The sequence below is a fragment of the Balaenoptera borealis genome (genome assembly GCF_965194805.1).
Source record: "Balaenoptera borealis genome assembly, chromosome: 11".
NCBI lineage: Eukaryota > Metazoa > Chordata > Mammalia > Artiodactyla > Balaenopteridae > Balaenoptera > Balaenoptera borealis.
In genome coordinates, this window is record NC_138868.1 from 10,234,035 (window position 1) to 10,253,938 (window position 19,904).

Sequence of the window (19,904 nt, forward strand, 5' to 3'; positions counted from 1 at the left end):
TGTTGGGTCTTCATTTCTGTGCGAGGGCTTTCTCTAGTTGCGGCAAGCGGGGGCCACTCTTCACCGCGGTGCACGGGCCTCTCACTATCGCGGCCTCTCTTGTTGCGGAGCACAGGCTCCAGATGCGCAGGCTCAGTAATTGTGGCTCACAGGCCCAGTTGCTCTGCGGCATGTGGGATCTTCCCAGACCAGGGCTCGAACCCATGTCCCCTGCATTGGCAGGCAGATTCTCAACCACTGCGCCACCAGGGAAGCCCCTCTAGATGTTTTTTCTTCCACTCTTTCCTCTGCTACGCAAATAGAATGGGGGCCGATCACCTTAATCCACTCAGGGACTACATGGTCTGCGGCTACACTGTGAGTTTGATGAGCCTCAGGCTACCTGTTTCACCTTGTTCCTAGTAAGGAGCCCCCCTGAGCTTGCAACTGAAAGCCCTGTGTGTTCACCAGTCCCCTCCCCCTGGTGGGTCCTGAATTCTAATCATCAGCACAGTAAGCCTGCCAAAAATTCGATTCTGCTTTTCAGAGGTTTGAGGCTTAGCTTTCCATAGCCTCTGGCCCTACACAGCTTCAGAATTTTGTTAAGTATCTTGAACAGAAAATGTGTTGTTTTTAAGGCTCTTCCAGTCCCCAGCTTTGTTCCTCCAGTGTCGTGAGAGCACTAAGCTCAGCTGGCTTCTCTGGTCTCCGGCTGCAGCCCTCTTGTCTGGGCAATGCTTGGATTCTCAGCCTCTTGCTCAGACCCAAGTCAGCAAATGCTCCCAGGGGAAAATGTGCTGCAAACTGTCAGCTCACGTCTCTATGATTCGCTCTACTTCAAAATTTTAGGCCTTTTAATCCTCTTTCCTTCAGCAATTCTCTAAGGCCTTTTATAAAGACAATTTTTGTATTTTATCTGGTTTTTCTAGTTCTTGAGTAGAGCATTGGGCAGCCAGAAGCAACTCCATGCTACTAAAAGTCTCTAAGCACTTTTAAAGTGTTTATTTTCTTCCTCTGATCTTTGAAAACTGACTGTCCCCAAGCAGTCAATTTATATCACAACTTAAAAATATATCCCTACTGCTAAGTGGAAAAAAAAAAAGCAAACTATGTTATGGCTTATTCCCCATAATCACAACTGTGTATAAAATATGAATACATACTGTCAAAGATTTGAAATAAATAACTGGGGTTGGATGTGGCAATTTATTTCTTTTGTAAAAATGTTTCTGAAATGTCCTATTGTCTGTAAGAGGTATGTAAGTAAATGTAGATTGTCAAGGAGGGGAGGGAGAAGGAACTCGGTGGTTGAGATATAGCCGTGGGAAGAATAACTGTATAAACCTTTTTATAACTTGAATTTTGTATCACATGAATGTATTAACTATTAAGGAAAAGAAAGAAAGGAAGAGAGGGAGGGAGGGAGGAGGGAGGAAGGAAGGAACACCACCCCTGGCCTGAGACTCCTAGGGCCACAAAGTGCCATTTATACTGTGAGTGAGGAAACAGGCATTTGGTTGTACTCACTAGCTGCAGACTACAGAGAACGGCCTAGCCCTGATTCCTTTTGGGACACAGAAAATTGCCTATCATCTTTCAGGGATTGTGATGAACAAAGGGGATTATGATATTCCTATTAAGAGCTTTTATGAAAATATTTTAAAAATTGGGCTATTAACTGTCAATTTTTTGTACAGATGAAGGTATAGTTAAGTATAGACAGTAGCTTTGTTAGGACTTTTTAGATCACTTCTTCCAATTATAGGATATGGGATCTTAGGTATTTTCTTTGAACGCTGTACCTTTTTAAAAAAATACCTGATAAATCTGGACAGCATGGCTGATTAACTAGTCTCTCTTTCCCCAGAACTTCATTCTAGCCTTCTAAACCAGGGGTAAGCATACCATGGCCTGGGGGCAAATCTAGCCTGTTTTGTACGGTCCTCAAGTTAAGATTAAATTTATATTTTCACATGGTTGAAAAAAAAACCAAAAGAACAATATTTTGTGACACAGGTCATTCATTTATGTATCATCTCTGGCTGCTTTCATGCTACAAGATGTCGGAGTTGAGTAATTGCAACAGAGGCCACACAGCCCTCAAAATCTAAAACATTTACTATTTGGTCTTTTACAGAAAGTTTGCCAACTCCTGGGCTAGAGTATCTCCAAATAATAAGTTTCACAGAGCAGCTTTCTGGTGGGGTAGACTGACTGAATTAATGGCCCTCTCTGTATCCATGTCTTGCCAGGAAACTTTGTAGCACTTTACCAGACACTGGGCTCAGTCACATGACGTGCTTTGACCTATGGGAGTCTGGAGACACAATACAAGTAGAGGCTTGAAATGGGATTGCACCCTAGGGCTTGTTGTCCTGCTCCCCTGCCACTGTCTGTAAACAGACCCAGGCAAGTCTGCTGGAGGATGTCATGTGAAGCAGAGTCATTCCAGCTGAGGCCAGCCTAAGTTAGCCAAGAATCAAGGATCTCAAGATCATCACACCTGCCTGCCTGACCCACAGCTGACCACAGACACATGTGCAAGCCCAGCAAAAATTACCCAAACCCAGACAGATCAGCTGATCCCTGACTCAAGAGCCACGAAACTGTTTATTGTTATATGCCACTTAAGTTTGGTGCTGGGTCTGTTACACAACATTATTCTGGCAGTAGAAAACTGATACTATGGGCACACAAACTTTTAAATTTCTTTTGCCAAAAGAGTCTAGGGAACATTTTTACTCTTCTGAGGGCAACTTAGGGCTCTGACAGGGGGAGAGATGAATAAAACACAGAAGCCTTGGAACTCCAGGGATGGAGGTGGGGCATCAAATTACATCCTGAATTTCATCTTGTACTTACAGTGGGATTCAGTAAATATCCGTATCTGCTCTGTGGCTCAATCTGCCACTGGACCGAGTAGATGCTAAGGCTGGGACTTGGCATGCCTCTTAACCACGAAGAGATCTAGTGAGGCAGAGACTCCATCATTTATGGGAAGGAATTTACTTCCTATTTATAAAATGTAGAAAAAGTACCCTGGGTATAAAATCTAAATGTCTGAGGTGTGATCAGTCAGGAGCCCAGAAAAGTCACTCTTTGCATCCTTCAGTCATCAGTGTGTAGTGCAAACGGAACAGGGGCTGGGAGTTCCTCCTGTACGGGGCTCAGTGGAAAGCTCCCCCAGGATAAAGCCACAGCGCCCTCTGTGAGGAAGAGGGGTAGAGAACAGGAAAGGAAAGGGGGCAGAGCTGCGGCAGGAGGCCGGGAAGGGATGGTGTAGGGGAGTCTGTATTAGGGAACACTTAATTTGCTAGAGGGAGGATCTTCCTTCTCAACTGCTGAACACAACTGGCCTGGGCCTGTCCTAGAAATGTCAAGCTGCTTCCTAGCGCACAGGGCTGACCACCCCCTCTGCAGAGCCCCAGATGTGGCTTCTGTCAGGAAGGAAAGGCATCCATCAGTGTGACAAGAAGTGGTCACCTTCGGACTTGCATGAACTCCTTGCGCAGCCATAAGGAGTCCTGGTAGAAGCGAGGATCACCCAGTCTCACAGCTGTCTGTTTGTAGAAGTAACAGTATAACACTGCCGCTGTGGATAATAAACAGAAAAGAAGCCTCAGGGATGCTCCTGAGTATTTGTTTCCGGGTAAGAACATAACCGGACGAGGCTGAGGGGCCCTGCTTCATGATTTCCCAGTGACTCCCAGAAAGGGCAGAGGGCAGTGGTCGCCCCTGTTCTTGGTGTGGTTGTCCCACTCATCCCACGCTGGTTGTGATGGGCTGGGAAGCCAGGATCAAGGCCCTGGCTGCCAGAGCCACAGGTGGGACCAAAGTGAGGCCTGAGGATACTCTGGTCCTTACCTAGTCTCTGGAATACAAATAACGTTTGAAGTCCATCTGTCCAGACAAAGCGGTTGGAGTTTTTCCAGCGTAAGTTCTGAAGGAGACATGAGTACACAGAGAAATGTGAATGGCTAGATGAGGCCCTCACATCTCCAACTTGGTTAGCTGCAGAGATGCCACCTGGTTTAATATCAGGCTAATCTCACCCTCGTTCTTTCTTTCCACAAGCCCGAGGAGTGCTTCTCAAAGGAACCTCAAGTTCCCTTTTTTTGCTACAGAAGGAAAATTCTTGTAACTCTGAGGGAGGAAGTTTGAACTAAGCCATTTATTCCCTTTCATCTCGTAGCCTTTGCCGAGGAGAAATGATACACATTATCTCAGGAGTTCAGTATGGTCACTGTCTTGCCTTGGAAATCTCAGGCTCAGTTCCTGTCAGATAAAGGCTTGGTGCACTCAGGGCTTAATCAGATTAACAGCTTCACAGTACAAAGCCAGGACTATTTTGGCCCCAGGAACCAGAGCAGAGACAATCCTCTCCGGGAAGCACCTTGAGATTTCGGCACTGCTCTGCTTCTTCCCTGTGAGCTCCCTGTGATTCTCTCTGTGGAATCACAAGGGCAACCTAACGGGACGTTTGGTCTGAGAAGGTACCTTTAGTAAAGAAATGACTAGAGAACCCTGAGGTTTTAATATGTTCCATAAAATGAGTACATGAGAAGCACATGAGATACCCAAAGGGATGGAAGAATTTGTGAGGCAGAAGAAATCTGAGGGAATTCCCTGGCGGTCCAGTGGTTAGGACTCCGTGCTTCCGCTGCAGGGGGCAGGGGTTCAATCCCTGCTCAGGGAACTAAGATCCCACAAGCCATGCCACGTGGCCAAAACAACAACAACAACAAAAAACAAATCCGAAACCATGAAAACTGGATCTGCTCTGAGGCCTATGTTAGAACCAAAGGGAGGCATCTTGGGGGTCGGTTCTCCTAGTGTAAGTTATGGGGATGCATCAGAGGGCATGCAGCACTAAAGGGCCAGCGGCACTCCTGCCTGGCTATTTCCCATGGCACACTGATGCCTAAGAATGTGCTGTACCAACACTCACCTGCCCAAACAGCTAACGATGAAACAGATTCAACTTCCTGTTTTAGCCCTGGCAGGCCTTTTGGGGCAAAAGTGAATTGAATGTTCCAGAAGTGTCCCTGGACTCTTGGATAAGGCTGTTCTTCAACATATAAGGTTGGATAAAAGTGCCTTATGAAATTCTCATGTGTCTAGCTTCAGGCTGGACCACATTCATTTCACCTGTTTCTTATCAAGGACTCTGTGAGATATAAACATCCAGAGATTCTGGGTTCCCACAGAAAAGCATTCCTAGCCCTTTAAGGATTCAGAGCCTCACTCTTACCATGACCCAGACATGAAGGGAGATGCTGAGGGCGAAGTACACAGCCGTCAGGATGATGGTCCCTTTGAACTTATGGAAGAGGAGGTTGACCAGGCCAGCCTGGAAGACGAAGGTGTTGAAGAACATGAGGAAAATGATGATGATGTTGAAGAGGACTGCAATATCCTGGATGCTGTAGACACAGAAAACAAAAGGACAGCCGAATGGAGGCCTGGGGAGGACCCAAGAGCCAGCCCTGAGGGACACCATGGAGTCTGTCCTTCCTTGTTATATATAGTCCTCTGAAACCCCCCCAGAGGTAGTTTGGGTTTTGGACCCCAAATGACACGAAGCTAAAACTACCTGCTGGCGCCATCAGTTGAGTGGCAGTCTATGGACAAGGCTTTCCTGCTGACACTCCCAACTCAACAAAGCTCCCAGGCACCTGTGAGAAGCAGCTAGTTGCCTCCCTGTATCCAGAAAATGCCAGCCCTGTCTGTCACATAACCTGGTCCTGTCAGATGTTTTCCTCTAGCAAGACAGCAATGCACTTTCCCTCATCTGTGCACGCCTGGCTGCCTTAGTGCCATTCATGTCTCAGTGCAAATGTCCCCTCTTCAAAAAGACTTTTCTTTCACCCCACTACCTAAAGTAGCCTTTCCCTCCCCACCCCAGGTACTTTATATCCATTGTATAACATTTATTACTATTTGAAATTATCTTTTTTACTTTTTAAAATGTATTTGTTGTCTCTCTCCACTAGAATGGAAACTTCATCAAAGGAAGAACTTGTCAGGTTCACCACTGCAACTAGAACACTGGCAGGCTGAAGAACACTTGCTGAGTGAAGGAAGACAGTGTCTAAGACTGTGGTTTTCTGTTTAGAACTTGCCTCATGGAGACTAAAAATCACTGTGGAGGGAAAGTGCCAATAGCTTCCATCCTACGGGATGCATATATGTTATTAATATGATTATCCTTACCTGGGGCCATGGCAGTGAAAGTGCCGAGTACAGCAGTGAAGACCCCGAGTCCTAACCAGTGGACCGCCAGGGAAGTCCCTGATTACCCTTTTTACCTGACATTTTGTAACCCTCTTTCATGGCACTGTAAGACAATATTTCTACTCGAAGATGGAGAAGACGACAGTGTCAGCAATCTGGCCCTCATTTTCAATGTGCACTGCTCCCTGTGTCCCAAACCCTTGTTAGAAGTGTATCAAAACAGGCCCATGTCTATGGACCACGACATGTCTATGGACCATGGAGTACCCAGGACAAAGTGCAATTTTATTCTCCCTGATATTTCTCTATTAATAACTTTAAAATGCTAAATTATGATTTCGGGGACTTCAGACTGCTTGGGTTGAGCTGTCCCACCCACTGAACTTACATGAAGAGCACCAGCTGTATGACAGGAGCCATTCGGAGTAGCTCCGAGAAGGAATTGACAAAGAGGTCATAGGACAGCAGCAGGAACTGCAGGGAGAGCACCAGGCTATAGTTACTGGTCTGGAGCATCGTCCTTCTATCTTGGGCCCCCAAGGGCACATTCCACAGCTCCCAGAAAGCAGTCCTAGTACTCTCCCAGGCACTGAGGGAGAAGCTATAGTTCCTCAGAATCAGAGCTGTTTCTCTTGCTCTCAGACAAGGGCCTACTGATTCCAAAAAAAAAAAAAAAAAGGAGGTTAGAAATTCATTAATACATATTTACCGAGGACTTATTATGTGCCAGGCACCATTCTAGGTGCTTAGGATACATCAATGAACAAAACCAACAACAACAAAAAAACCCCAACTAGTCACTCCTTCCAGGGACCCTCACCCTCAAACCTTTTTCCATGCCTGGAACCCTCTAAATGTAGAGCTCTTTCTAAACACTTTTGAGTCCAAAGGAATCTAGGGATACTACACACAGTGACTGGTCACGTAACAATACTAATTCTATTACTAACGGCAGCAGCAAAACCTTTGTATATCACTTACAATATTGCTTACAATTCTAAGCACTAACATTACTTAAATCTCTCAATAACCCTTGAGGTAGAAGACACACTATTACTCTCCCCATTTTACAGAGGGGACAATTGAGGCCCAGGGAGGTAAAATAATTTGTCCAAGTTCACATTGCTAATAAGTGGCAGAGCTAGCATTCAGATCTAGGCAGTCTTGGTCCAGAGCCTGTGCTCTTAACTACTGCACAAAGCTGCCTCTTATATAACTGACAGGTTTATATGTAACTAGGCGGGAAAAACAAACGCTGGCATAGGAGAAGTGGGAAGTGGTGTAGGCAGAAAAAGCTGAGAGGAAACAGTGCTCTCCTAACGTTTACGATTATGGTAGCAACACAGTGGCACCAGGTAAGGGGAGCTGGGCTTTTATTTTCATTTATTCCAAGACCCAGAAGCTGCTTTGGGGGTGTCCTGTGACCCCCTCCAGCTGGATCAAATCTATAAACAAATTTCAGAATGCTTCGAAGTGTTACAGAATGATTCAATTAACATCGGTAAAATGTTACAGTTTACAAACTCTTCATATTCATTTCCTTATTTAATCCTACACCCATCTTGAGACGTAGCCGTTCTTACGCTTATTACCCCACTTTACACAGAGGCTCTGAGAAGCTGCGGAACCTCGTCCATCTCACCTGATGGAGAAGTCCCACTTTAGTGGATGTACGAAGGTGCTTTTCTCTGAACCTAGTCTCCTTATTCATCAAATAATATCGATAGCTGTCACCTACATACCGGCACCATGATAAATTTGTCAACCAAGACAATTTCCTTTAATCTTCGCAACTACTCTGCAAGGTGGGAAAGAATTATCCTCATTCTACAGGCAAGGACACAGGGTCAGAGTTCAAGTCGTTCCTCCATGTTGCAGGTGAGCAGAGCCAGGATTCACAACTAGGTGTGAAAACAAAGCCCGTGCTCTTTACTACTTCACAGGCCACCACAGAAGGCTGCTGTGAGGATCCGTTATATAGAGCCGCCCACCGCCATCTCTACGGGAAGGATGACCATCACCTCGGGTTAGGGCAGCGGTGATTCCCAAGGTAATGAAGCGGTCTTCGCAGTTTGTCCACCGCTATCTGCCGCGTTCTCTCTGTCCCCTGAGTAATATTCCTCCTCACCCTTCCTAATCCACTTTAAAATAGGGCTGCCTTAGCAAAAAACCAAAACCAAAGCAATTAACAAAATTCCGACTTCGGCCACTTTACCCACTCCTCCTCAGCGCTCTCACCTAGAAGGCCCAACGTCGGTTGTCACGGGGACACCGTCCTGGCTTCCGGAAACCGGTTTTAAATTCCGGAAGTAGATGGCTGACGCGGGCTCCGTCTGCGCCGTGCTACCCGCTTGTCCTCGGCTTTTTCTCCCCGCTCTATGGCCCGCCCGGTCGCCATGTTTGGGCCCCCGTATTCCTGGGCCCGCCCCTCTCTCAGCGTCGCTGCGCCCTGTTCCAGGGCTCCCAGCTGCGGGCCAAGGCCTCCCGCCCCTAGGGCCAGCCCCTGGCCAGAGGCTTCGCGTCGGCCCGAACATTTCCGCTTCTAGGGAATCGAGGGGGAGGGGGTGGGGGTGAGGGACAGGACCGATCCATGACGGCGTTCCTGGTCCCTGGAAGCCCGGGCTTGGGGAAGAAACGCCCGCGGAGGAACTGGAGTTAGTGTCAGCACCTTGTCAGCCGGCAACCCCGCGGCTCTGGACTTCATTTCCCAGGCGGCCGCGCGCGGGCGCGCGCGCGACCGGAAGTGCTATAAGCCTATAAGGTGATGGAGCGGCCCCGGTAGTTGGCTGTAGAGCGGCTGTGACTGGTGATAGCGGGCGTTTCTGAGAGTCTCTCACTCCATCTCCCAGGAGCCTCGGGAGCGGCGGGTCCGGCGCTGGGTGGCAAGAGGCGGGTCTTGGAGACCACAGTACTCCTGCGTTCCACTGTGGTTCGGGGGTGAGAAAGAGCCCGGGCTGGGAGTTCAGGGACCTGGGTTCGAGTGCTGGCTCTGCTACTGCCTCGCTTCGCGCTGTCGCGACCCCTCGCTCGGCCTCAGTTTTCTCTTTTAGGAAATGGACATCGTTCTCTGTGCCCTTCCTTCCACAGGTGGTGGAAGGAAGCTCTTTGGAAAGCACAGAAGCTCTTCGGAAGTCGCAGTCAGCAGGTGGAGCCCCTCGCCTTAATTTGCACCCAAGGTTAGCTGGGACCAAGGGTTCTTGGTCCCGGCGGAGGAGTCAGGGATCGGTCCCCGGGTTCCTGGAACCCTTCTCTGGACACCTGAGGCCGACCAGAGCGCAGTACGAAGGGCGGGGCTGTAATCACTCTGGTGCTAAGGAGGGCCTTGCTTATCTACCCCCTGAGTGGCATTTAGGGCCCCTCACTCCTGAGTCTCTGACTTAACGGAAGCTACGTTTGGAAGTGAGGAGTCCTTGGAGCACAGGGGGAGTGAACCTGGAGCCTTGTACCAGCTCGGCCACTCACCGTGGCCAAGTCACTTTCCTTCTTTGGGACCGAATATTTTTGATCCGTAATATAAGAGTTCAGGACTTGAGCCCTAAATCTGGTTCTCAGGATTCCTAAAGCCCGCACCATTCATCTGAGAAGTGGGAGCAACAAACAGACTTCCTGTTCCTTCATCTATTTGCACTTCTAAATAACTGTGGAAGGGTTTGGAATAGAGCCTTTTCCTAAGGCTAGGGCCAAGTAGGATATACCCGTTTCCTACCCCAGGGCCTCATCTGTTTTAGTGCAGCCTGGGAGAATCCTTTTTGCTAAGGGATTGAGAAGTGTATTAGGTTGGAGAGTAGACTCCTTAGATCAGGGTCAACAAACATGACCCACAGGCCAAATCTGGCCGGCCTAAATGGTTTTTACATTTTTCAATGATTGAAAAAAAAAAGAAAAGGATATTTTGTGACATGTGGAAATGATATAAAGACTGAAATTTCATTGTCCATAAATAAAGTTTTTTTGAACATAGCTCATGTTCGTTTGTGAAGGTATTATTTATGATTGCTCTTGCAATACATCAGCAGAGTTGATGACATAGTTGTGACAAACCGTATGGCCTGCAAAATCTAAAATATTTACCATTCTGGCCCTTTACAGGAGTTCACCGACTTTTGTCTTAGAATGTGTCTCTACAAGTGAGGGCAGAATAGGACTGGTGGGCACATCCTGAAATCTTAGCACATCCTGTTCTCTTGGAATAAATGAGAGGATATCCTTAGCATTTGGATTGCAATTTTCACTGCATTCTTCCTTTTTCTCTCCTTTTGTTCTCTATTTCGAGCAGAGGGAGGGCTTGTCTGTGTACTGTTGGTAAAACATTCCAGCCATCTGTCAGGGAAGTGTCCCCATTGTCTTTTCCAAGTCTGTCCCAGAGCAGTAATCCAGGACCTCTTCTAAGGGGGTAGATGTGGTCCCTTTTGGATTATATTTTCTTTTTTCCTCTTGCAAAGGGGGAAAAAAAAAAAAAGTAGATATTATTCAGTGGCTGGAGCCTGCTGACCGAGAGCTCCTTTGTGCTGACACTCACTGGGGGTATGATTGAACCTCTGGTGACCTGAAACTTCCGCTGCCCTTACAGGAACTAAGGGGATAACTCTGAGGCTGGGTAGCAAATCTCTGAGCTCAGTAGCTAAGGCAGAAAGCTTCCAGAAATCAGGTGGCATGATTTTCTCCCTCCAACCTCTTGGAAGCTTATTTTTTCCCCCGGACCTCAGATCTTGCTTTCTCAGAGATTACTGCCACCTTGGATCTCTTTGTGAGAGCTCAGCATCTGTTTGTGGTTAGGTGGACACCTGGCATGGAGAGAGTTGGCACGACATGGAATTGGGGCCACTGAGAGGCCTGGGCAGCCATGGGGGCCATGAGCTTGAGGTTTTTGTTAGTCATTAGGATGAAATGCTGTAACAATACTAAGAAAATTACAATACTGTACTCTCACAATGTGCTTACATACATTTTCTCGACCCTCTGACAACCTGTGGTCAAATTAAACACATGGGCTTTGAAACCGAACAGACAAGGGTTTGAAACTCCCTGCCCACTTACTGGGTCCTATTTAATCTGTCTGAGCCTTAGTTTCCTCATCTGTAAAATGGGGATAACTCCTCACGGGGTTGTCAAGATGAGTAGATGGGATCATGTGTGTAAGGTTCTGGTGTGGTGTTTGCTCATAGCTGCCTTTCAGTAAGTTATATCCTATTGCCATGGCTTTCTTTCAGATGAGAAGACTGAGTCCTACAAATGTTAAGTGATTTGCTCAAGGAGCCTCAGAGCATAAGAATTGGAGTCCAGGCCACCACTCCGTCAGCCTGCAACTAGGTATAAAGGTGAGGGTCAAGTGTTTTATCTCCTTGGGAGTTCTTGGGGATTTCAGGGGCGTCTTCTCTGTTAGCTGGTTCAGATTGAGGGACCTCAACTGCAGGAAGCCACTGTGTCAGCTTCTTGGCCTGAGTCCACGGGGCAGTGTGCCTGTCTTGAGAGCTGTGCCCATGCTGAAAGCAGGGGCGTCCTGTGGCTTTGCAGACTGCCTGCCAACTCACGCCCACTTGCCTGGCTTTTAAGAGCAGCTGCTTAGGGGGCTAGGCATTCACCATGCCTGAAACCAGAGTTGGTTTCTGAGTTTATCAGGTACACGTGGAAACCTCAAGATAAACTCTTGCTTTCTAGATCATGAGTTCTTGCTTCCTCTTTTCTCCTCTGGACTTTCCCCAGAGAAGAGAAAGCAGAAGTTTCAGGTCTGGAGACAGCTGGGGGGCTTTTGCTCAATTAAAGGTGTGGCGAATGGGGACTCTGAAGACCCCACCTTACCTCCCAATGGGAGGATTAGCCCATAGAGGTCACAGTCTGGGGAAGAACTTTGCTGCAGAAGTGGGATCCTATAGCGCTTTCTCCCAAGTGGCCTAATAGTAGTGTGAAGATTGTGATTTTTGCCTCCTTACGTTAGAACTGAAGGCCTGGGCATTTGTGTGATCTAGCCTGGATTTTGATTTCTGTCCTTTCTTTTCGTGGGGAGTGGGGTTATAATTCTTTACCTTCTGGTCCTGTGAGGGGAGACGCATCCTAGGGCTCTGCATCTCGAGCCTTGGCATCCAGCCACAGCAGAGGAGGCCTCTCTCCAGGGCCAGCCCTAGGCCCAAGCTGGCTGCACTGTATGCTGCCGGGTGCTGGGGCGGGGCCTCACTCATTGTTCATAACCAGAGATTGGGTTCACCCAGCCATCAAGGCTTCATGGGACAGTGCCCAGGCTGATGGCAGGGGAACCACCCTTCCGGCCAAGAGCAAGGTCAACGTTACCTCCTTTAGCCTGCGTGTGGGGTGCACCCGAGCCAACAGGGACGTGTGATTTCTGCTTCCTCTAGGAGTGCTTGATCAGAATGGCTGTGGGATGGTTTTATCTGTCTGTCATGGTGCTGTGCTCCCTGGGCTCGATGTGCATCCTCTCCACCATCTATTGGATGCGGTACTGGCAAGGTGGCTTTGCCTGGGATGGCACCATGCTCATGTTCAACTGGCACCCGGTGCTCATGGTTACGGGCATGGTGGTGGTCTACAGTGCTGGTGAGTACAGGTCAGCAGAGGAGACATGGTGTGGCCTGGGCCCATACAGGGCAGCGCTGTCCCTCTCCATCCTGGCCTGTGTTACTGTCGGGTTCAGGGCTATGGGGGGTGGGGTGGGGTGGGTTGTTTTGGGGCCCAGGTGTCATTTGGAGGACGAAGTCGTGCAAACGGGAGCATCTGAGAAGGGTAGCTTCATGGATACTCTTGGACAGGGGTTGGCGGACTTTTCCTGTTAAAGGCCAGACAGTAAATACTTTAGGCTTTGCAAGCCCTATGATCTGTGTTGCAACTACTCAGCTCTGCTACTGTGTTGTGAGAGCAGCCATGGACAACACGGAAACGTGTAGCTGTGTTCTGATAAAACTTTATTTATAGTGGTGGGGGGAGGAGAGAAATAGGTGAGGGAGAGCAAGAGGTACTGACTTCCAGTTGCAAAACAAATGAGGCACAGGTACAGTGTAGGGAATGTGGCCAATAATTATGTAATATCTTTGTATGGTGATGATCATAACTAGACCTATCATGGTGATCACTTTGAAATGTACAGAAACATTGAATGACTATGTTGTGTAACAGGAAGTAACATAGTGCTGTAGGTCAATTATACCTCAAAAACAAACAAACTCATAGTAAAAGATATCAGATTTATGGTTACCAGGGGTGGGGGGAGGGGGAATTGGGTGAAGGCAGTCAAAAGGTACAAACCTCCAGTTTTAAGATAAATAAGTACTAGGGATGTAATGTACAACATGAGAAATATAATGAACCCTGCTGTATGTTATATATGAAAGCTGTTAAGAGAGTAAATCCAAAGAGTTTTTATCACAAGAAAAAAGTTTGTTTCTATTTTTTAAATTTTGTATCTATATAAGATGGATGTTCACTAAACTTATTGTGGTAATCATTCCATGATGTATGTAAGGCAGACCATTACGCTCTACACAAACTTATGCAGTGCTGTATGTCAGTTATATCTCAATAAAACTGGGAAAAAATAAGTAAAATTTTTAAAATTAATGTTATTTTAAGTATTATTTAATATCAAATATAATTTGATAATAGCATCCATAAGCATTAATTACCTAGGCATAAATCTAACAAAAGCCATATAAGGTTTCTACAGAGAAAAATATAAAACTGTATTGAAATTAAAGAAGCCCTAAATAAATGGAGGGATATACTACTGTGTAAGTGGATTGGAAGACTAAACATTGTAAAGATGTAAATTCTCCTGAAATCGTTTTGTAGGTTAATTTCAACCCCAAGGTCTCAGTGCTTATTTTTGTGAAAACTGACAATCAGACTGAATTATCTTGAAATGCAAAGGGCCAAGATTAGTCAAGAAGGTTTTGAAAAAGAGCAGAGTTGGAGGGCTTACTCTCCCATCTATTCAGGTTTATTATAAAGCTACTGTAATTAAGACAGCGTGGGACCTACTGTATAGCACAGGGAACTCTGCTCAATACTCTGTAATGGCCTATATGGGAAAAGAATCTAAAAAATAGTGGATATATATAAATGTATAACTGACTCACTTCGCTGTACACCTGGAACTAATACAACATTGTAAATCAACTGTATTCCAATTAAAAAAAAAAGTGTGGTAGTGATAAGTGAATAGACAAGTGAGGAAAGGTAGCTCTGCAGAGCTGTGGGACAAGATGTTCTTTTCAATAAATGATGTTTAGTCATATGGAGTAAAAACACTTTATTCACAAAGATCGGCAGCGGGCTGGACCCGGCCTGTGAGCGGCAGTCCGCCAGCCCTTGCTCTAGGGAGCAGGACGCTGAAGCCTCTCGTGGCACAGTCAGGTCCTTACCTGAGGGATCTTCTTACTCCTGCCAGACCCATCCTTGCCCCATGCATTCAGAGGCAGGCCTTGGGGCCCAGGTGAGTCTCATTTTCTCCACCTGTAAAATGGGAATAATGATGACATTGATAATAGCAGCTTACCCCGTGTACTTTGGATACATCCTCCCATTTTTGTTCTTACAGGAAGCTTGTGAGGCGGGCTCTATTGTTGCCTCCATTTTACAGATGAGGAAACTGAGATTTAGAAAGATGCCAAATAGCTGAGAGGAAGAAACTGGATTTGGACCTTGGTTATCTAACCTTAAAGCCCGTGTCCTTGACAACTCACTTCAGTTTTAAGAATTCATTTGGTTAGATGAAATAATGAATGTGACATTGCTTTTCAACCTGTAAAACTGTATACAAGTGGCATTTATTATTGTTATGACAGAATGGTAAGTCCATGAAACCTGTTCTACCCCCCCGACCTTTCTTAAATTGAAGTATAGTTGATTTACAGTGTTGTGTTTTCTGGTGTACAGCAAAGTGATTCAGATATATATATATGTGTGTGTGTGTGTATATATATATGTATATACACATATATATGTATATATTTTCAGATTCTTTTCCATTATAGCTTATTACAAGATATTGAATATAGTTGCCTGTGCTATACAGTAGGGACCTGTTTCTTTTATATATAGTAGTTTGTATCTGCTAATCCCAGACGCCTAGTTTGTCCCTCCTCCTGCTCCTCCCCTTTATCATGGTCCCTCCTCTCCCCACTTCATGGCTGATGGCTGTACCAGAAATGACGCAAGGATGGAAGATGCTGAGGAGCTGACACTGACGTCCTAGCATTTCCTTCTTCTCTTGTTGGGAGGCTGTCTGGGATCACGGCAGGGTAATTCCCCTAGTGCACGGGTGAGCACAGGGGAAGAGGCCGCGCCCTGGGACTGCTCTCTCTCCTACAGCATCGCTGGTCTACCGCCTGCCCCAGTCATGGGTAGGGCCCAAGCTGCCCTGGAAATTCGGCCACGCAGCCATGCACCTGCTGGCCTTCATCCTGACTGTACTGGGGCTGCACGCCGTCTTTGACTTCCACAACCAGAGAAAGATCCCCAATCTCTACTCCCTGCACAGCTGGCTGGGCATCACCACCGTCTTCCTCTTCGCCTGTCAGGTGGGTACTCTCTGTTCTCCTTTGGATTCCCACAGCTGCCAGCTCTGGTTGGGGCTTCACTTGCATCAGCACCAAATATCCCTTGTGCTTACTGGCTGGAGACGGTCTTGCAGGGCACATCCTGTAGGATCGGCAGCTTGAAGGGCTGTGGGAGATTGGTGGTTCCCGAATTCACCCTGTTCCTGCTTGTACCCCTCACACGGCCCACCTGTGGTGCTGGAGCGCTCTAAGCTAACTCTGTCACAGCACGCACCACACTGACTAAATCATCTTTTCCGCCCTCTTCTCTCCCCGCTTTCTGTGAACCAGAAGCAATTCTAGAAGTAGTATCCGTATTCTGATGTCAGCCCTGTACAAATGAGGAGTTTTGTGAGCCAGGACAGGAAGGAAGCAGAGACAAACAAGGATGGCTGGGTTTGCGGGAGACTGGGGATAGCTAAGCATTTCATGTAGGTAACATTCCTACATTCCTTTGTGTAAGACAAGCAGACCCCAGTGAGGAGGCTGGGTGTGGTGCTGGGGCAATGCCTGGTGGGAGGTTTGAGCTGGGAGAGAAGGGCAAAGGTTCACTGATGGGTAGGAGGCACTGGTGGGTGGGATGACCTGGCGTGCCTTTGGTCACACACAGTACAATCAGGTACTTCCTGTGTCCACAGTGGTCCTTGGGCTTTGCGGTCTTCCTGCTGCCCTGGGCGTCCGTGCAGCTGCGCAGCCTCCTTAAACCCATCCATGTCTTCTTTGGAGCCTCCATTCTCTCTCTGGCCATTGCATCTGTCATTTCCGGCATTAATGAGAAGCTTTTCTTCAGTCTGTGAGTGGGACGGGGCCCCCAACTCTAAGGTGGAGGGGAAGGAATAGGGTCTTCAGAAGATGCACTCGATGATCATAGGACCCATCCAAGGGAGGAAAGCTTTTGGGATGGGGCTCATTCCTGATCTGGAAGGTTAATGGAATTGGTCTTTCTTTAGGCTGAGATTGGTAAACTGGTCAGCAAATACTTACCCAGCATCAAAGTGATTTAGAACCTAGTCTGTGGCAGAAACTATTCTAAACATCTTAAATTTAATCCTCTAACTGCCCTACAACATTTGTTGTCATTGCCACTTATACATTAGGGAACAGAGGCACAGAGAGGTTTAGTAATGCACCTAAGGGCACACAGCCAGTAAGTGGCAGAGCTTTGTGTTAGGACTAGAGCCTGCATGCCTAACCACTACCATTCTCCGTTCTTTGAAGTAGTGGGGGTGCACTGAAAAGCAAACAAGATTTGAGGTCAGACCTGGGTATAGATCTTGGCTGTGCCATTTCCTAGTTATGTAACTCTGGACAAGTTCATTTCATGTCTGGAAGCTTTAGCTTCCTCACAGGGAAAAAGCATTCTGCAGACACTTGTCATGGCAGAGACTTGGAAAGTATGTTAATATTCCAGGTCACAGCAGGTCCTGGGAAGCTTTTCTCATCCTCTGTTAGCGGCACTGAGTCTCTCATTGGGCAAAAACAGGTAGAAAAGTTTCTTGAGCGCCCACATTGTTTTGTCATCCTCAGGAAAAATGGCACCAACTCGTACTCCAGCCTGCCCAGTGAGGCCGTCTTTGCCAACTGCTCTGGGATGCTGGTGGTGGTCTTCGGGCTGCTGGTGCTCTATATCCTACTGGCTTCGTCTTGGAAACGCCCAGAGCTGGGGATGCAGGCCGAAAGACAGGTATGGGGTTTTGGTCTCCCATTCCAGGTTGGGGTAGGCCGGGTCTAGGGAAGGGTCACCCAGTAAAGACTTGGGCTTTGCCAGGAAGACCAACCCAGTAACGTGGTGAGAAACCAAGTTGCTTGAAGGTGGGGTTAGGCTGGCTGATGGGGGAGCACCGGAATCAACCCAGCACCTCCTGGCCGTTGCAGCAAGTGCAGCTGCTTAGGCTCAGGCTCCTGGGGGCCTGTCCACTGGGAGAGGATGGGGGTTACTCCCCTCCCCAAATTGCTGTGGTTTCATGAGGGGAAGTGTAGCCTTATCTTCTCCAAGGACGGGCTTGAGCATGATGAGGGGGGTATGGTAATTTCTACTTCTTCAGCTTTAGGGCTTATCTAGTGGGATGGGAGCTTATCTAGTTGGTGCTTGGTGACAATTTGAGTGCTTGGAGCAGGTTTTGCCTGTTCTTGGCCACGCAGGCACCTGAGGGGACACGGTGAGATGGGGTTGTGTATTGGCTGAGGGGACTTCGGAGCTTCTCTGAAAGGTGTGGTGGCATGGGCTGGGACTCGCCCTGCAGGTTGGGGTCTGAGCATTTCAGGCCTGGCATGACTCCTGCAGGTCAGGGGCCATTTTGACGTTATGCCATTAACCTGCGTGCATCTGCCTGTCTTTCCAGGCCCTGTTGCACGGCGGGGAGTGAAGCAGGAAGGGGCTGCCAGGAGCAGTCGGTGGTGCGGCCTGGACTCCTTCAGCTCTGCTCTCCCTGGGGCTCTCGTCCAGTCTCCCCTCGCCTCTGTGGTGGACCTGCTCTCTCCCCAGCTTGCTGCCCACATGCTTTCCTTGGTGTCTTTGGCTTCTCCACCTCTTCTTGGCACTGACTTCTCAGGTTGTTCGTTTACCCCAGGCCCTCCTTGCCCTGGCTGCTCACGCCGCTCCTGCTCGTATGAAGTCAAGCTCATTTCCCCTCGCACCCCTAGGGGTGTGGTAGAGAATCCCGAGAGCTCAGCTGACCTGGGAATCAAGTGCAATCCATACCGTGAAAAGTGAGGGAGCCGATGCTTCCTCGGCTTTCCCTTGAAGTTTAGGCCGCTGCCCCGGGCCAGGCTTCATCTGCTCTGTTACCTCCATCCAGCCCATCTGGACACAAGGCTGGGCGGGAACACGGTGAGGCGATGGAAGGACAGGGGAGAACGGCAGAGCTGCTTCTGCAGAGGGGAAGCTGAGGAGCTGGCCGCTCGCTGTTGTTTCCCGTCGCTGCACTCTGTGTCGACGTGTGTTGTATGTGCCCTTCTAGCTGCTGCTACAACTGGGGCCTGGATCCCGGCCCTTCCCTATGACGGACGGGCTGTCAGACAGCCTTATGAGCCCTGGTAACCTGCTCTCCCACGAACAGCCTGTCCCACGGAGCAGTAGCAGGGGTGCCTCGAGCCTCCTTTCCTTTCCCTCATCGGGTCCAGGCTTGCCTGCCTGTCCCCGGGCAGGTTCAACCTTGCTCTCTCGGCAGGGCACTTGCTCAGCTGTTTTCACTCTCCAGCTTGCCACGAAACGTGCCAAAGTCGTGGTGCATTGTACCCAGCAGAGCCCTGGGAGCTAGGCCACCTCCAGAGGCGTTCCTCACTGAGCGTCCAAGTGCCTCACTTGCCCCCACGATGGCTACGTGCCTGGCACACCCAGTCTCGGGTGTGATGCCAGAGTGTGCCGCTGCTCTTCCGACGAGACTGTGGTGGCGTCTTGCTCCTCTCCTAAGTGTTGGCACTGCCCTCTCCAAACAAGCCCTGCCAGGTCCCAGGCTCCATACTGCTGTGCTTAGGTGACAAGCAGCATGACACCTGGGGTCCCGAGTGGGCCTTACTCCCTGGCAGGGGCCACGAGGCTGACTGTCCACCCCACCCACATGGCCAGATGCTGGCAGGAGGACTATGACAGAACTTCTCAAGTGGCTGAAGCCCTCAAAAGCCACTGGGATGACTGCCAGGCACCTTGGTCATAGGACCAGCTCCCCCTCTTTCCGCATGGGTAGGCATTTCACTTACGAAGCTTGATTTTCATTAAACATGTTTTTAAGAATCAAAGCCTTCTCTGCTGAAATGACACTGTGGTTAAGTGAGCTCTGGGCAACTTGCAGAAGCCTCGGGCTAGTTCTGACCCTCAGACCCGGAAATGGGCAGACCTGAAGACACCAAAGAACCGCATAACTGTCTTCTTGGAACCGCATGTGACTCTTGGTTCGTGTGCGTGTCTTTAATAGTGAATGGCCCTTGAGCACTTGATTATCTTACAAGGAAGGAGATGTTTCCTATTTCATAATCTGAAACACAACACTCAAAAAGGGTAAGTGACTTGCCCAAGGTCACCCAGCCAGGAAATGGCAGAGTTGGGATCCACAGTCCAGGTGCCTGATGCCAGTTTCCTTCCCAGCTGCTGGTGTGTGCATCTGTGCTCACTGATAACTGTGCCTTGTGGTCAGGGACCTGTGGTGT

The 19,904-nt window shown here is 48.4% G+C and overlaps 3 protein-coding genes across 20 annotated transcripts in view; 1 reads left to right on the plus strand and 2 right to left on the minus strand.

The window, feature by feature from the left end:
* On the minus strand, positions 1-8,938 carry TMEM138 (transmembrane protein 138; the record flags this gene model as incomplete). Of its 10 annotated transcripts, none has more annotated exons than XM_082342693.1 (6): positions 1-290; positions 3,463-3,571; positions 3,844-3,919; positions 5,231-5,402; positions 6,602-6,866; positions 8,882-8,938. In XM_082342693.1, the coding sequence occupies 5 exons, from the start codon at positions 6,727-6,729 to the stop codon at positions 260-262; spliced, it is 516 nt and encodes a 171-aa protein (XP_082198819.1). In that variant the 3' UTR covers positions 1-259. The 10 variants fall into 10 exon arrangements, with proteins under 10 accessions (XP_082198819.1, XP_082198811.1, XP_082198810.1 ...); XM_082342685.1 differs by having other exon boundaries at positions 6,602-6,863; positions 8,882-8,914; XM_082342684.1 differs by lacking the exon at positions 8,882-8,938 and adding an exon at positions 8,561-8,747.
* CYB561A3 (cytochrome b561 family member A3) lies at positions 8,839-19,496 on the plus strand. 9 transcript variants are annotated; one of them, XM_082342703.1, is made up of 8 exons: positions 8,988-9,150; positions 9,301-9,358; positions 11,424-11,531; positions 12,564-12,762; positions 15,532-15,740; positions 16,397-16,551; positions 17,286-17,442; positions 18,101-19,496. In XM_082342703.1, exons 4-8 carry the CDS (start codon positions 12,579-12,581, stop codon positions 18,122-18,124), a joined length of 729 nt encoding a protein of 242 aa, XP_082198829.1. In that variant the 5' UTR covers positions 8,988-9,150; positions 9,301-9,358; positions 11,424-11,531; positions 12,564-12,578; the 3' UTR covers positions 18,125-19,496. The 9 variants fall into 9 exon arrangements, with proteins under 9 accessions (XP_082198823.1, XP_082198827.1, XP_082198826.1 ...); XM_082342697.1 differs by lacking the exons at positions 9,301-9,358; positions 18,101-19,496 and adding an exon at positions 8,839-8,974 and having other exon boundaries at positions 9,063-9,150; positions 17,286-18,086; XM_082342700.1 differs by lacking the exons at positions 8,988-9,150; positions 18,101-19,496 and adding an exon at positions 8,859-8,974 and having other exon boundaries at positions 9,301-9,389; positions 17,286-18,086.
* TKFC (triokinase and FMN cyclase) overlaps positions 14,456-19,904 on the minus strand; it is an 18,088-nt gene continuing 12,639 nt past the window's right edge. The window contains exon 18 of the mRNA XM_082342671.1: positions 14,456-14,673. Within this exon, the coding sequence (XP_082198797.1) occupies positions 14,596-14,673 (78 nt within the window). The 3' untranslated portion in view covers positions 14,456-14,595. The remainder of the gene's footprint in view (positions 14,674-19,904) is intronic.

Excerpts from the sequence above, each read along its gene's own strand:
- CYB561A3 (XM_082342697.1), top strand. The coding sequence starts at position 12,579 with ATGGCTGTGGGATGGTTTTATCTGTCTGTCATGGTGCTGTGCTCCCTG. Across the intron at positions 15,741-16,396 it reads TCTTCCTCTTCGCCTGTCAG|TGGTCCTTGGGCTTTGCGGT; the intron begins GTGGGTACTCTC and ends CTGTGTCCACAG. Across the intron at positions 16,552-17,285 it reads GAGAAGCTTTTCTTCAGTCT|GAAAAATGGCACCAACTCGT; the intron begins GTGAGTGGGACG and ends TGTCATCCTCAG.